Below are 14,538 nucleotides of genomic sequence, written 5' to 3'. Positions count from 1 at the left end.
CTAGGGGGGGGACCTTAAAGAGACAGGAGCTAAAACCAAGCATTTCAGACAGAGGCTGAAAAGAGGAGCTGCAGCAATGAACACGATAGGCTGCCTTTAAGTTCATATTGACTTTTCATACGTGTGTGAGATACTAATTGTACTATTGCAACAACTGTGACGACATTTCGGAGACAATTTAAAACTTGTAAATCTAAACACGGCATCGCCGCCCACCTTTCTCCTTGATGAGGGTATCCATCTCCTGCTTCACGCTGTCGTTCCAGTGGGTGACGTCCACATGGAGGGAGTAGTCGCAGCACGACTTCTCGTCGGCCCACTGCCTCCACTGGTCGTAGGCCTCCATCAGGCTACTGCCGGGCTCCGGGAGCACGTGGTCCACTGGAGGAGAGAGGACAAAGGGATGAGGACGGTAGATGAGTGAGAGGGAGATGAGTGAGAGGGACACAAAGAGGGGAGAAGGCAGGTGACGTGAAATGAATAGACGAACAAAGAGGAGACAGAAATTAGGAGGGGGGGGGGGGTCGGAATAGTCACACGTAGGAAGATGATGACAAGGTGATGTCAGGATTTGTCTGCTCCTGCTCCCATACCCTCCCTCTATTGTTGATCTTGCATAACAAGCTGTCTGTCTGAGTTCCTGCAGAGCTCAGCCTGCAGCGAGCCACAGTGTCAGATGTCACATTACATTTCGAACATCTTTGTCTCGGTGTGTCCTTGAACTATCCGGGGACACTTCTATCGGGGGGGTATTTTTGTGGAGCTTTTACACCGTTACATAACCATAGTAATTTTTTATAGATTACAGCTTGACACTAAAGGGGATTGGGGGATATTGGATAATGTGTGTGCTTAAAACTCAGTGGAGCGTATGAACATAACATTTCTAGATGCATTAAGCTGAAACATCAGTTAGAGTAGTCCCACAAAAGTAAATTGAGTCAATTTATGACCTCCATCAAGGACGTTATGGTTTTGTCTGAGTTTGTTTGCTTGATTGTTAACAGGATTATACAGAAACTACTCAACTGATTTCCATGACATTTTGTGGAAGGGCGCAGCTTGACCCAAGGACGACCCCATTCAACTTTAGTGTGGATCCGGAGCAGAGCTTTTATGGATCTTGAACAAAACCCTGGCGTGTTTATAAGGAGTGATATCAATGATTGTGTGAAATTTGGTGCAAATAAATATAAAAATCTGCAATATAAAATGTTTAATGTGGTTTCATACAGGGACGTATTCGCTGGTCCACTGAAACAAACGTTTGCACTGGTGCATGTTTGTCGGATCAATCTTCTAAGTCAGCTTTCGAAATGAGTTGTGCACAAAGTAAATCCTCCTCGTGCACAACAGTATCACAGTGCACGGAATATCCGGCTCCATCTTACTCAGCTCTAATACAATAGAGCCTCCTGCTGCTTCGCCACCTGACCGGCTTCTTCATCTCATTAAAGACGACCCGATCTGCTTATCTAGTCTTTGCACGTTAATAGGATTGAGCTGGAAGAATGGCGCCCACCGAACAAAGCAATTGTTGTGTACCGCGCCAACCGAATGAGCCAGTGTTTTTGTTTTCACTTCTCTGTGCACCAGCGCGCAGACACAACATCATCTGGCGCTGGAGGAAGACCGTGAATGGAGCTGCCTGACAGTAGCACGCCTGTTGGTGACTGTGCACAGAACCACGGTGGCAGATAAGCAACAGAGCAGCAGCCAGCTCCAAAGAAGTTAATGGTGCTAATGAGACTCTGGTATATACCAGCTGTTGGCTGTGATAGCGTCTGGTCTCATGAACTGTGCACATGCACAAACTCACACTGTACGCGGACGTGCACGAGGACACGCACTGGTGCTCTATTTCTGTGGGATTAGTGTTTCTCTCCGTGCCCCCCCCCGTCTCCCCCTGTCTCCCCTCCCCAATGCTATCCCCCTCACACTTAGTCTTTTGTGCGCTCCTCTTTTGGAGAGCTGCCCAAAACACAGAATTCCCATTCCCTTTTTCCTCAGTTGGGGTCTCTCTCTACCTTCCCTACCCCCACCCCCACCCCCACCCCCGACCCCCTCTGTGTGTGTGGAAGCTCCTTTGCCGCAGAACCTCACCGATCATGGTCGTGCCCCCGGCAAGAGCGGCCTTCGATCCCTGAGCGAAGTCGTCCACGGTGGTGGTTCCGCGGTACGGCATCTGGAAGTGGGTGTGGATGTCGATGCCGCCCGGGATCACCATCTTGCCCTGGGCCTCCACGGTCTTCACACCACCGGGCACGATCAGGTTGTCTCCGATCTGCCTGTTGAGGGAAAAGGATTTGGTCAGAATTCTATGATAATGCTTTCACACTTTGCTGCTTTTACTAAGCAATGACAATCAAATTATGTTGATACATTTCGAAATAAATAAACATCAACAGTGGGGGTTTTTCCTGCTGGTCCAGCCCAACATTTGCCAAGAGGAGTTTCTAAAGCAAAAACAGGTTTTAAAATGACCCCAACACAAAGTCAGCCAACCTCGAAGCAGCACATTGTCACCATGTCAACACATCAACATTTCAGCGCTGATAAAAATCAAAAAGAAAAAAACACCCTGCTGTTGTTCAGAGTTTATAGAGGGGACAGTCCAGACAGAGGAACAGGCCAAGGCAGTCCTCTGGGTGTTTATTATGCAACACCAGCCTTCCAGTGGGCGCCTCTCTCTGAGCTGCCCCTCAGTCGGGCAGCAGGGACAAAGGGTTTATAATTGGAGAATCGAGTGGGAACATTACTGGGGGGGGGAGGACTGACTGATTCAGGAGAAAGGAAACTCGGCCTCTTCTGGCAGAGACAGAATTTGAGTCCAGTGTGGCTGTTCATCACTATTAACTACAACCTCCCTGTGTTGTAGGTACATTTTATCTAGAAGTCACTGTTATGTTCAGTTGTTTTACTTTAACCTGTAAACTTCCCTTCTATAGACTCTATATAGACCTCTATGTATATTTTGTGCAGTGGCTACTGCTGTCTCGGTCCAGAGTTTCAATGTTCGCTCCATTACTATGGGTATTCTGGTTTCCTCCCACAGCCCAGAGATGCAGGTCAGGTTAACTGGAGACTACTTTTCCTGTAGATGTGAATCTGAGCATGAATGTTGTTGCGTTGTTGATGGACGGGCGACCTGTGCAGGGTTTACCCCGTCATTCACCCAATAAGAGCAGGGATTGGCTCCAGCCACCTCACGACCCCCATGGATGGAAGACTATTGGTTAAGATGAGACTTTACCTGCAACCTCTGATATTTGAGCAGAGTCTGTTTATAAGGATGGACGACGTGATGGCTCCCTAAAGGTGAACCCGAAACGTCTCAATCTCCACCTGGTGGCCGGCTGCAGTAAAGGTCATTAATCCCATCTCCTCCATGTTAATGAATGAGCCAAACTTGAACGGCTCATTTAAAATGTTGCCCTGTCAATGAAGTTGCTAAATTGGATTTTATTTCATTATTTGATTTTATTGAACGTGTATAAACTGACTTGTGATTGGTCGAGCGTGTGTTTTTGCAGGACCTCACTTCTGTGGCTATAATTTATGACGTGATTCTTGGATAGCGGAAGAATTTGGAAACATGCCTTCATCTTTATATAGAATCTAGGTAATAGAGAACCATGACCATATACAGATATTTCCAGGAAAACGACTCTGACGGAATTTCACTCTTGACATTTACACAAACTCATCTGGACAATCCATTGGATGGATTGAACAACCTGTAACATATTGTACATGTCTAGAAGAGTTACATGTTTCCGTAATAGCTGCAGCAGCCATCTGTGCTCTCGTAAGAACGACGCTGTTTAACGTGAAGGAGTTGGAACATATGAGAAACAAGTTAACTGGACTAAAGGACAGTGAATGGAGGATTTGTCTGAGCTGAGGAATGAGAGCAAATGGGGACGGAGCAGAAATGAGGGCAGTGGATGACTTACTTAATGACGCCATCCTCCATGTAGATGTCGGCATGGAAGGACTGGTCATCGTTCACGATCCTCCCGCCCTTGATCAGAAGCCTGTCGCTCTGCAGAGAGAATGATGGGAGGGGGGGGGGGGGGGAGAAGAAGAGACAGTAGAGTTTAATCAGATGTTCTTGCAACAAAGACCCAGTTTGGGCAGGCATCATCTCCCAGGGTGAGTATCAGCCAGATCGTTCCGGGTTCTAGATTTGGAATTGAACAATGCTTCCCTATTTCTCTGTCATTAAATATTATCCTTCCCTTTCCCCACACGGAGGAGAAGGACAATGTTTCATTCATTCATTCATTCATTCATCCAGAGTTTGAAAGAGACAGGGCATGTTTGTCGCTGTTGTCCCAAGTGGACACACCACGCACAGTTCGGCTGTGGACAGGACCACACACTGTCGTCTCTCCCCCTGTGGTCTTGTGTAGTGAAGCCGATTGACTCCAGCTGCAAGAATAACCCATATTTGTATCCATGTTTTCTTCACACTCGTGCTCACTGTTGTGCTTGATCGATTATTCAGGAGCAGATAAAAATCAGCCAATATGAACCAGTCACAGACATATCGCAGATTTGCAAACTTTTATTTTATGTCAAAAAAATGGCATAAAAGATGTGAATTCGTGTGTATATTATTATTATTATTATTATATTTATATATTGCTAAAAGAAATTACGTTTATTTTCTTCATTCAAGTTCAAAAGGTTTGGTTGTATTTGTGTTTTATTTGCATTTATAGTCATTAAATAAAGGCTATGGTTGAACTGTAAAATATTAAGCTTCAATTTCCATTCTTGCTCACAAAGGTTTGATAATGACATCTAAGGAATCACTGCAAATTTTCGTATATATACATATGTCTATAAAATAGTTTAACTATAAAACTATAGTAGTTTTTAACAACATCAGCCACTTTGATCAGTGTCGATCAAGTGAGTCAAACAAATAAGATAAACCTCTCTCCGCCCATGACGCCCTGATAGGTGTGGCACAGTGAAGCCATTTTAAATTGAACATGCAATGACTGTCATTATTGTTTGTTAGTCTGGCTCTGTGTGTTCGTTGTTTTCTCTCTGTGTGTGTTTTGTCTGTGTACGCAATAGAATAAATTATAAAAGATTAAAAGTTAATTCGGTTACTGGTTCTCAAATTGATGGTTGTTTTCATCTTCTTCATTTTGACTGTCACAATGCAGCTGCCTTCAACAGATAGTAAGTGGTGAACTATACTGATGAATATGTTCCAGTCTGATCACGTCAGCGTATGCTTTACAAACCAAACATCATGTTTTCCACGGTGATCCTGATAAAAGCATAATTCTGTAATATGTTTTGGGATTATTTGTTGGATTATTTTTCTCTCAGACACAACAGATTACATCTCTCACTGAAAGAAACGTCCTGAAGCCTCAGAGAACAAGAAGCATCAAGTTATGATAAATCATTATATTCAATCTTTACAGCAGGAGATGATATTCATGGAGAGACTGTAACTTATAAATGACCTGGACCCCCCATGGTGATAACGTATGTGTGAAGCTGCAGGACACAGAAGTGAAGCTGCTTTTTTACCACTGATCACAGATTAACATCCAAACAACCTTTATCCAGATCTGGTTGTGCAACAGAATCTGTGGCTGGTATTTTCTCAGTTAAATCCATTCATCTGAGAGATTTATTATATTTGACACTGTGGATTATTGATCACTTTACGAGGCAGGATATTAATAAAACATCTGCATTAGGAACTAACAATCCCTGAATGTGACCCCCCCCCCCCCCCCACACACACACACAATGTATCTACAGCACAGTAATGTCTGAGGGAGCCTTCAGCCCTGAGTCTGGTAATGTGGTGTGATCGGGGCGTTGCCATGACATCACAGTCGGACATCAAATCTGCTGCTGCTGCTGCGCCAAGGACTAACTCTGTTGTCATGGCGACTGCAGGGAGAGACAGAGAGAGAGAGAGAGAGAGAGAGAGAGAGAGAGAGAGGAGGGGAGAGCGGGCCTGGTTTTGCTGACTTATTGGACGGCTGCTCGGGTTTCAACTGGCTGCTGCTGCTGAACAGGGCGGGGGACAACATGGGCGGGGGGGGGGGTGATGGTTTGTAGACGGGTACTGGTGCAGCTGGTTGGTTGAGTCGTCTGTGAGTTAACTGTTTATACTTAATCAGGGCAGGAAGGATTTCTAGATTTGATCAAATACTCAGAAATGATAATTCATAAGAATATGCTGTTTTTATTTCATCTAATTTGATTCTGGACTGATTTTATTTGGGTTTAATTTGCTAACTGAAGACATTTCCATCAATTCATGTCATTTCATTAACCATCAATTTAATAGAACTGCTATTTCTAGTCCCAGTAATATGCTATTATGCAGGTGTGTGGTGGAGGCAGTATGATCTGACATGTCTGATACCTTCATGACAGTACTGTATGCTGCTTCTGCTCCTTACCCCCCCCCCCCCCCCCCCACACACACTGTTCACTTGTATTCATGTATGACATGTGGAGTAGTTCTCCTAGCAGGATCCTTGTTGCTGCTCTGATCCCTCAGGGGTTCACTCTTTTCCCCCATTTTTAAGCTCTGCATAAGTTCTATAAGTTCAGTCGTTTATCAAGCATGAAAGATTTAACATGTGTTGGCTTCAGCTCAAATTGGTTTAATTATGCCAAGTCTGACTGTAGGAAGTCAATTAATTAATTTCATTACAGGGATCAATCAACTGTTTATTTTCTAGATTAATAAATTAATGGATTTGTCCATAAAACATTGAAGAAATAGTCGTGAGTGCCCGCTGTAGACCGTGACGTCAAGAAAAGAAGATGTTTGCTGCTTTTCATCTTGGAAAAGATCTGATCAACAAAGTATCCGCTGGTTAAATTTAATCTGATTGATTTGAACCGCTGCCGCTCTCATATGAGATTACAGCTCAATGAATCCATTGTGAAAATAATCATCGGTTACTGCCTGTCAACAGCAGTCTGCTATGAATAACCAGGCAATGTACTGGAGGAACAAGTTATTGTGAAAAACAATAATATTAGCTTGTTCCTCTGTCCACTCTCAGCATAATGGATTCCTGCAGAGAAGACAGACTTCTCTATTCTCCCTTCAGCACATGTGTGAGGAGATGTCTTGGCTGCGGACCCGTTATTTCATCACTGCAATGAACTGCAGCCACTCCTTCACATGTCAGAGGAAAAGAGCAACGAGCATAATACGGTTTGTCTGTAGCTCGAGTGAAACAAGCTTCATATCTGCTGAGCTCATAATACATGTGTTCCTGCGCCTGTGTGTGTGTGTGTGTTGGTGATGGAGTGGTGTGAAACAGAGCCCAGGCAACCACACCCTGAAGCAGCACATTACAACACACCGTCATCACTGGCTGGAAACGTAGCACCAGCATAGATCATCGCTGCAGAGAGCACATGGCGCACGCTGCACTAAAACTGTGGTTCACAGGGAGGAGAGAACAGGGAGTGGATCCTGATACCTTCATCTCTTTCATGGAGATGACGTGTAGGATATTATTTTTAGCCTGACGTAGACGAGAAACGCTTCAGATTTCATCAAAGTCTGCAGCTTTAAAACGCACAAACCATGAGGACTGACAATGCTCGGCAGCGTTATTGTTTCTGTTGAATTGTTTGGTGATCACACAATTGTGCAGCCATGATTTATCAATTAATCAATTAGTTGAAAATGAGAACAATTGATATATCCTCCCATTGTCACGTGTGAGAACTGAACCAGACCCGGCTTGTTATCTGTACTTGAAAAAATAACTAAAATTATCAATTGATTATGAAAATAGCTGATGATTAATTTTCGGATTATCGACTAATCAACTAACTGATGCAGCTCAAGCAACCAACAAATAAATATTAAACTTGCAGCTTTCAGTCTAGTTAAAACAGTGATAAATGCCTCACAGCAAACTGTTTCACTGCAAAATTATCAAATGTAATGATTTAATGCAATAGTAATTCAACAGTGAGTTTTTATCAGATTTATGATACCGCAGTGAGGGGTGTGCCCTTATGCATGGGTCCCTTGCACACACGCACACACGCACACACACACACTCCTTTGTCAACTACCGCCCACTCTCCTGACTGGCCTATAACAGCATGCAGGAGACTGCAGTCATTGGACAATCAATAGAGCTTTCCATTTCCATTACAACCCAGCAACTGTCTGATTCCCCCGTTAATGCATCTGCCAGTGAAAATACATAATGAACTTAACTGTTCAACTGCATTTTATATAAGTCTTCAGTATTTTCACATCCAAAGCAAATGCTGAAATCCTTTCAACACCTTAAATAATGATGCAGAAATAGGATTTTAATAGTAACATTCGTATCCAACCTGTCACACCACATATAACTTGAATCTATGCGGTGGTGCTGTTTGGCAAACTAACAGCACATTATCTGAGACAGGAGATTTTTCAATAAAGCCTCTTGATCACACTCAAAGAATCTAAACGCAGGCAGCATTTATTGAGGGGTGGGGGGGGGGGGGGGGGCTGGTTCCCTGAGAGCCTCGAACTGTCTCGTTCACAGACGTTCAGGTCCTTCGGCCACAAACAGCAACATATTACACTTCAGTAATTCATAGAAGGCATCGCAGGAGACAGCTGTTTCCCACTGCCGCCACAGCTATGTAGTGGATGTGCCACAGGATTCTGTCGTTTCATTTCCAAATATGATTTCTAATTATTTCTGCATTATTCTACATATTTAATTCACTTTAAATGGGGCTCTGATGGTTTCGTGTAACCGCGTCGACAGGAAGTCATTAACTTTTCACAGTTTTCTCCACAAAGTAACAAAACTACAGCGACCGTGTAACCATGACATCGCTGGAGTTAAACTGCCTGTGCTATTTTGTGGTTGAGGGAATAACACAAACCGTTTGTCAAGACATGAATGAGACAACACTTTGACCAGATACCACAACCGTTGTGGTGTTTTGATTTTTTGTTGTCGTTGCAACCCTAGTTTTTGACGAGGAAGACTTCATTCTGTTCAGTGGCTGTGGTGGTGGAGCCCCGAGTCTGAGATGACACCGTACGACCACAACCATTTCAAGATGGAGGATCTGGGTTCGCTCGATATGAGAGTCTAGATAATCACTATGTGCAACTAATGACAGGCTTTAATCTTGATGAGAAATGAGGGTGAACAAAGCATCATGAATCCTTATTGAGCTGCTATTACAAAGCATTTCCAGCTCCTGACTGCACTTACATGTTATCTGGATTAAAACATTTACACAGGGCGTCGGTGGTGTTGATCCTGATTTGCTCCGACCTTCCAGGGTCACTGACCATGTCCTCGTTTTGTCAGTCATGTCACTGTTACACCAGATAAGTGTTTTAAAGGGGGGGGGGGAATCTCAGTTATAATGAACTGTACAGACGCAGGGTAGAACCAATAAGAGTCAATATGCATTATGCTGCATTCACATGTCATATTCTGACATGGAAGGATTCAGTTATTCCAAAGTGGTTAGCGCTCATGCTAGCCTTTGTCACACCAGATCAATGAATTTATATTGTGTTACGTGTTTGTGCAAGTTGCAATGCATACATATACAATTTGCTGAATGCATTGTGTTAGTACTGGGCTTAATTTTAATATAATCACCCACATCTGTGTGTTTTGCTGCTAACGTTATCTCGAAACATATTTTCACCGAGCAACCTATATTGTTAGGGGAGAAAATTCTTGATATGTGGGCTTAGCTGTGTCCTGCCTACAAAACAAACTGTGCTAAACAACACAACTTTAAATTAAAAAAATATTAAAATCCTTTATAATAGACTTTCAGTTTATTTGAACCCTGAACCCTTACACGTAAAGAAATATCTTTGGCTTCAACGATCACTAAACCTTCACTTCCACACTTAATGACAGTGTGCGTGCGGGACTGTAACCTAATCTCAGTGTTTTGGAGCCGGGTAAACAGAAGAGGATTTGGTGTTTTTCTACGGAAAGTCACTGAGCACAGGATTTCTTCCCCCGACAAATTAGGACAGCCGGAGGAGGATTACTGCGAACGTCATGCTAACGTTACAACTGAACAACAAATCCTTACAAAAAGGGTTTATCCCAGTTTGCAAAATTAAAAATGTGGATGGTTTGGGTTGACTGTGTGATTCAAGCTGCTTCACTCCTCTGATGAGTCTCAAGGTTTGAAGTCACTGGAGAAAGTAATAAGAAAGAGTTTTTACAGTCGCTGACAATTCTGGCAACAAAGTCATTTTGAGTTCACGTCACGAGAATATCTTGACAGACCAAAGCACCAAAAATAGAGCACTTCACACTGCACAGGAAACTGTCATTTTCTTTTACACAAGCCAGCACAGCAGGAATCCAAAATAGACGGCAGGATGTTGTTCATGTACTGCCCGGCCACTGAGAAAGTTTTTTCCAACCTTCCACCAGACAGCAGAGGGGAGAATTGTCATAAACCGGGATGGAAACGCACAATAACCACTCATCCTCGGTGCTCTATACGTGGGAATGCTCCTGGAAAAACCTCCACAGCTACACAGGAGAAGGTCTGCAGGGTCCTGGGAGGACATTCGTCAGGGGCTGCGACAGGCAGGGCTGCGTGGGCGGGGGAGAGCGGCGAGGGGGCGGGGGGGGCAGGCCGGGAACCACTGGAAGAGGAGAGTCATCCTCAATGTTCACCAGTGCCTCCGCTTCAGCCCCTGTTGCCTAGCGAGCAAAAAATATTTACTCTTTACCCAAAACTGCACAGGATCTTTTTTTTTTCTCTCTCCTGCACATTCTGGAAAAGCGCAAACAATGGGACTTATCAATCTGAACTAATTGCAGAGGCTCGGAGGTCGGGGGATGGGGGGGGGGGGAAGAAAACTCGCCCGACCGGAATGTCGATCTCGTGAGAGGCGGGAGGAGTAGTGTATAACCACGTTACCATGGCGATGACAGAAAGAGAGAAACAACCCCCGGTGTGGATCTGGATCTGATTGGTCCAGACAGGTTGAATTACACAGGCTCTACTCCTTCAGTGAGGACGTGCCTGTATGACAGACTCCCAAACGTGTGTGTCGAATCAGCAGCCCACACGACCAACCAAACACACGGCTTGTATTTTCCTCACATGGCAACTGTGCTGTATATATCCGTAGTCATGGCGAGTCGCGAGGCAACATCTGGGTAGCCACGGGGTATTTGGTTTGGGCCCACTCCGCTGCAGCCCGCATGGCACAGGCATAGTCTGGTGTGGTGGGGGCCCTGTTTCCCCCCGGGCAGAGCCACCGTCTGCCGGGCACCGGTTCGTGCCCACAGATGACGGTTCCAGCTGGAGGGGGTTTACGAGGACATGTCCCAGCTCGGAGCAACAGTGAGGCCGCTGTGAGAGGGTAGATGAGGGAAGGGAAGAGCCACACCTAGAAATGTGACAGAGACACTCTGGCGGAGAGCAGACGTAAGGAAACAGCTGGAACGGAGTGGACAGACGTTGGAAATACAGAGGGAGAGTTTAGGAGGGGGGGGAGAGGGCTGTGGTCCCTCCGTGTGTGCGGGAGTGAAGCGTGTTCCAGGTCCTTTTATTGGAAGTAAATGAGAATGAGAAAGTACCACGGCTTCCTGTGAAGATGTTCATGTGGTCTAACTATGATCAGTGTATCTCTCAGACCAGTGTTGCAGACATTACAATAACTACAGTATGTCTTAGTTAAGTTAAAGAATAGAAATTATTGTCATCAAATTCTACGAACAGGCTGAGTCCAAACTCACTCACGGAAATCTCTAAATCCTATATAGTGAACTCATCGTTTCCCACAATGCATCATGAAAAGTAGAGCACAACCGTTGGTCACTAACCATAAGCAGGAGGAGAGAGGGGCAGCTAATCTCCGCCTCTGGTAATTCTACTCTTTATTAAAAATGTCTGAATTATCACTATAGGATAAAGACTGACAGGTTTATATTTGCCGGCCTTTTTTCACAGACCGATTAGCTAGATGTCTACACCAATCAGAGTTGTGGCTGTAAAAGTGTAATAGGAGCGCAGAGAGAATGAAACGAGTAGTGTCCAAAAGATCTCTACTTAGAAATCACTATATAGTGAAGTGGGGGTTTAGTGAATGAGTGGATCTCAGACACAGCCTAAAATCAACAATGCTGCTATGACAGAAACCCATTGAATCCTAAAGGCACATGACTTTACAAAGGATGAAGTATATACTTATAGTACTTATATGTACTTTTTAACTCCTCTTACTCAAGGGGTACAGGAGAACACTGGATGTGTCTCAGTTTAAGTGTTTTTCATAATGTTTGGATAACAGTGGCGGTTAATAGCACGATTTTAAATACCAAAACGTTTGTGACTGACCTTGCTTGGGTCAAAATGTCTGAGATATTTTGTGGTTATGGGAATAACACATAACACTAACCACTTGTTACAACATTAAAGAAAAAGCTCTTTGAGAAGGTTCCACAATCATCGTGGTGTTTGGTTAGAAAGATCAAATTCTTGTTGGTTTTTACTCTTTCATGTTGAAGATAAGGAAAAACTAGAGTCGTTCTTAAAGTTAAATCATTACATCAGTTCCCATGTGGATGCTATTTTTAGCCAAAAATGTCTCATGAGCACCCATTGTGTAACTGTTTCTTTAGAGTTCTCATTGTCACCGGCACAGTCTGGTGTGATTGGCGGCTGGTGTGGCGGTAATTCAACCATGAAAAAAAACTGTTCACGATCTTCATTATTAAAAGAAAACGTGATCAATTTCATTTGGATTTTCGCAAATCGTTTCAGTTTAGCTGCTTAAGGTGTGGTCGCTTCCCCCGGTGGTTGATAGGGGTATCACTTTGTGCAGAATCATGTGTCCCGACACCTGCTATTACCACCAGTCACCACAGGGGTCACCACATCAACCAGGAAGGAAATCTTGATAAGTTAAATTGATCGGAAGAAAGATTGCACTAGCCTGACTAAATGAGGGCAAATAGTGGAAAAGAAATTCCATCCCTCTAATGACTTGGAAAATCTTGGCCCACCCGAGCACGTGCTAGAGACATGTCCTACTTTAAGTGTAAAGAATGCAAGATATGGCTGAAAATAGAGATATAGATTACAACTGGCCCAGTCTCCCCCCAAATCTCCCTCCTTGGTGTGGTATCAGCTGAGAGGAGGAGACAAAGGCTGTGTCTCCCACAGCTGGGCATCACACCCCCGACTGCAGCCCTGAGCAGCAACAATGAAAACTAGACGGAAGGCGATTGGGACTCACACACACACACAGAGACAACGAGAGGGAGTGTTTCTCTGCAGTTGTAACACACACCGACACCCAGTCGGCTGTGTAGCACTGCAGGGCTGTTTCACCACCGATGGTCGGTCCACATCAGGAGTGGACCGACCATGACAGGAGTCCTGATTCTTTCTCCTGCAGGTGCGGCCTCACTACAAGGCCGGCTCCTCACAGCTCATGACAAATGGGCGTGTACACCACCCCCACCTACCAACCACCACCCTTCTCCTCTTCACTCTCCTCTGCAGCAGCCTGCATCATGATCAGAAGACAGTGTCTGAGGTGTGAAGGGGGGACATATTTATTCTATTTATTAACCTTAAAAGAAATAAGGTGCTGTTTGGAACCAATGAGCCGATGCACAAGAATTACAAATTGTTTTTACTTTTGTTCAATTATTTTCAAGCCAAAATTAACATAAGGCCACCATAAGGTTATAATTTCATTAGGATACTTTGAAGCATGTGCTATGCAAATTATTTGTGCATCAGGGGAAAGCTCAGGGAAAATGAGAGCAGAGTTAAATTAGGCCCAGATTCATCTCCACAGAGAGAAAGGCCTGAGCACATTCTTGTCAAAATGGCTAAAACGTGAAAACAAAGCCCATTCATTACGTGTAATAAGCAACGGCCACCAGAGCACATGTAAAACCCGGTGACTGAGCACCATCTCGTCCCTGCAGGAACCTCTCAGTGATGGTTTTCAGGGCGAGCCGGCTCCTCTTGCGCGCAGTGATCCGCTCAACAAAGAAGATGCAGGACACCTTTAAGAAAACGCCTCGTCTCCCTGCCTGGCCGGTCTCTATGGCAGCGGCTCGTGCCTTTTCATTGTGCAGCATTTTTCACCCCCATCGGCTTCCTGCGGCCAAGTCTGACAATGGAGAGGGAAACGCACACGCCCGGCGCAGCGTGTGTTTCTGATCCATGGCGCAGAGAAGCGCAGTGATTTTTATTCATCTTTCCCCCCCCCCACACACACCCTCAACAGCACAGCATCAAAGTTCCCACAGAGGACGAATAACTCTCTCTACTCACTGTGATCTTCGGGATGTTCTTTTTTCCTTGATAAGACATGTTTGCTTTGATTCGGTTCCACCTTCACAGATTAAGCGGTTCGAAAATGGAGATTCCCTCTGTGCGGATGCTGCAGCCCTCGCCTGGATGGGAGCTTCAGGGAATGGTGGCCCCTCTGTCAGTGCGATGTAAAGTGGCTCAGAGAATCAGGAGCGTCTCTGCTTCTCTCAG

At 44.7% G+C, this 14,538-nt stretch overlaps 1 protein-coding gene across 1 annotated transcript in view; it reads right to left on the bottom strand.

The window, feature by feature from the left end:
• Nucleotides 1-14,538, bottom strand: part of dpysl3 (dihydropyrimidinase like 3) — a 32,003-nt gene extending 17,465 nt beyond the window's left edge. Inside the window, exons 1-4 of the mRNA XM_053441946.1 lie at nucleotides 14,329-14,538; nucleotides 3,957-4,045; nucleotides 2,104-2,288; nucleotides 217-381 (exon numbers count right to left, since the gene is read on the bottom strand). Coding sequence (XP_053297921.1) covers nucleotides 217-381; nucleotides 2,104-2,288; nucleotides 3,957-4,045; nucleotides 14,329-14,367 — 478 coding nt within the window. The 5' untranslated portion in view covers nucleotides 14,368-14,538. The remainder of the gene's footprint in view (nucleotides 1-216; nucleotides 382-2,103; nucleotides 2,289-3,956; nucleotides 4,046-14,328) is intronic.

The sequence above is a fragment of the Pleuronectes platessa genome, chromosome 15 (assembly GCF_947347685.1).
Source record: "Pleuronectes platessa chromosome 15, fPlePla1.1, whole genome shotgun sequence".
In the NCBI taxonomy this organism is placed as follows: domain Eukaryota; kingdom Metazoa; phylum Chordata; class Actinopteri; order Pleuronectiformes; family Pleuronectidae; genus Pleuronectes; species Pleuronectes platessa.
Note: the sequence above shows the minus strand (reverse complement) of the source record. Positions and strands in the feature narration are given on the sequence as shown.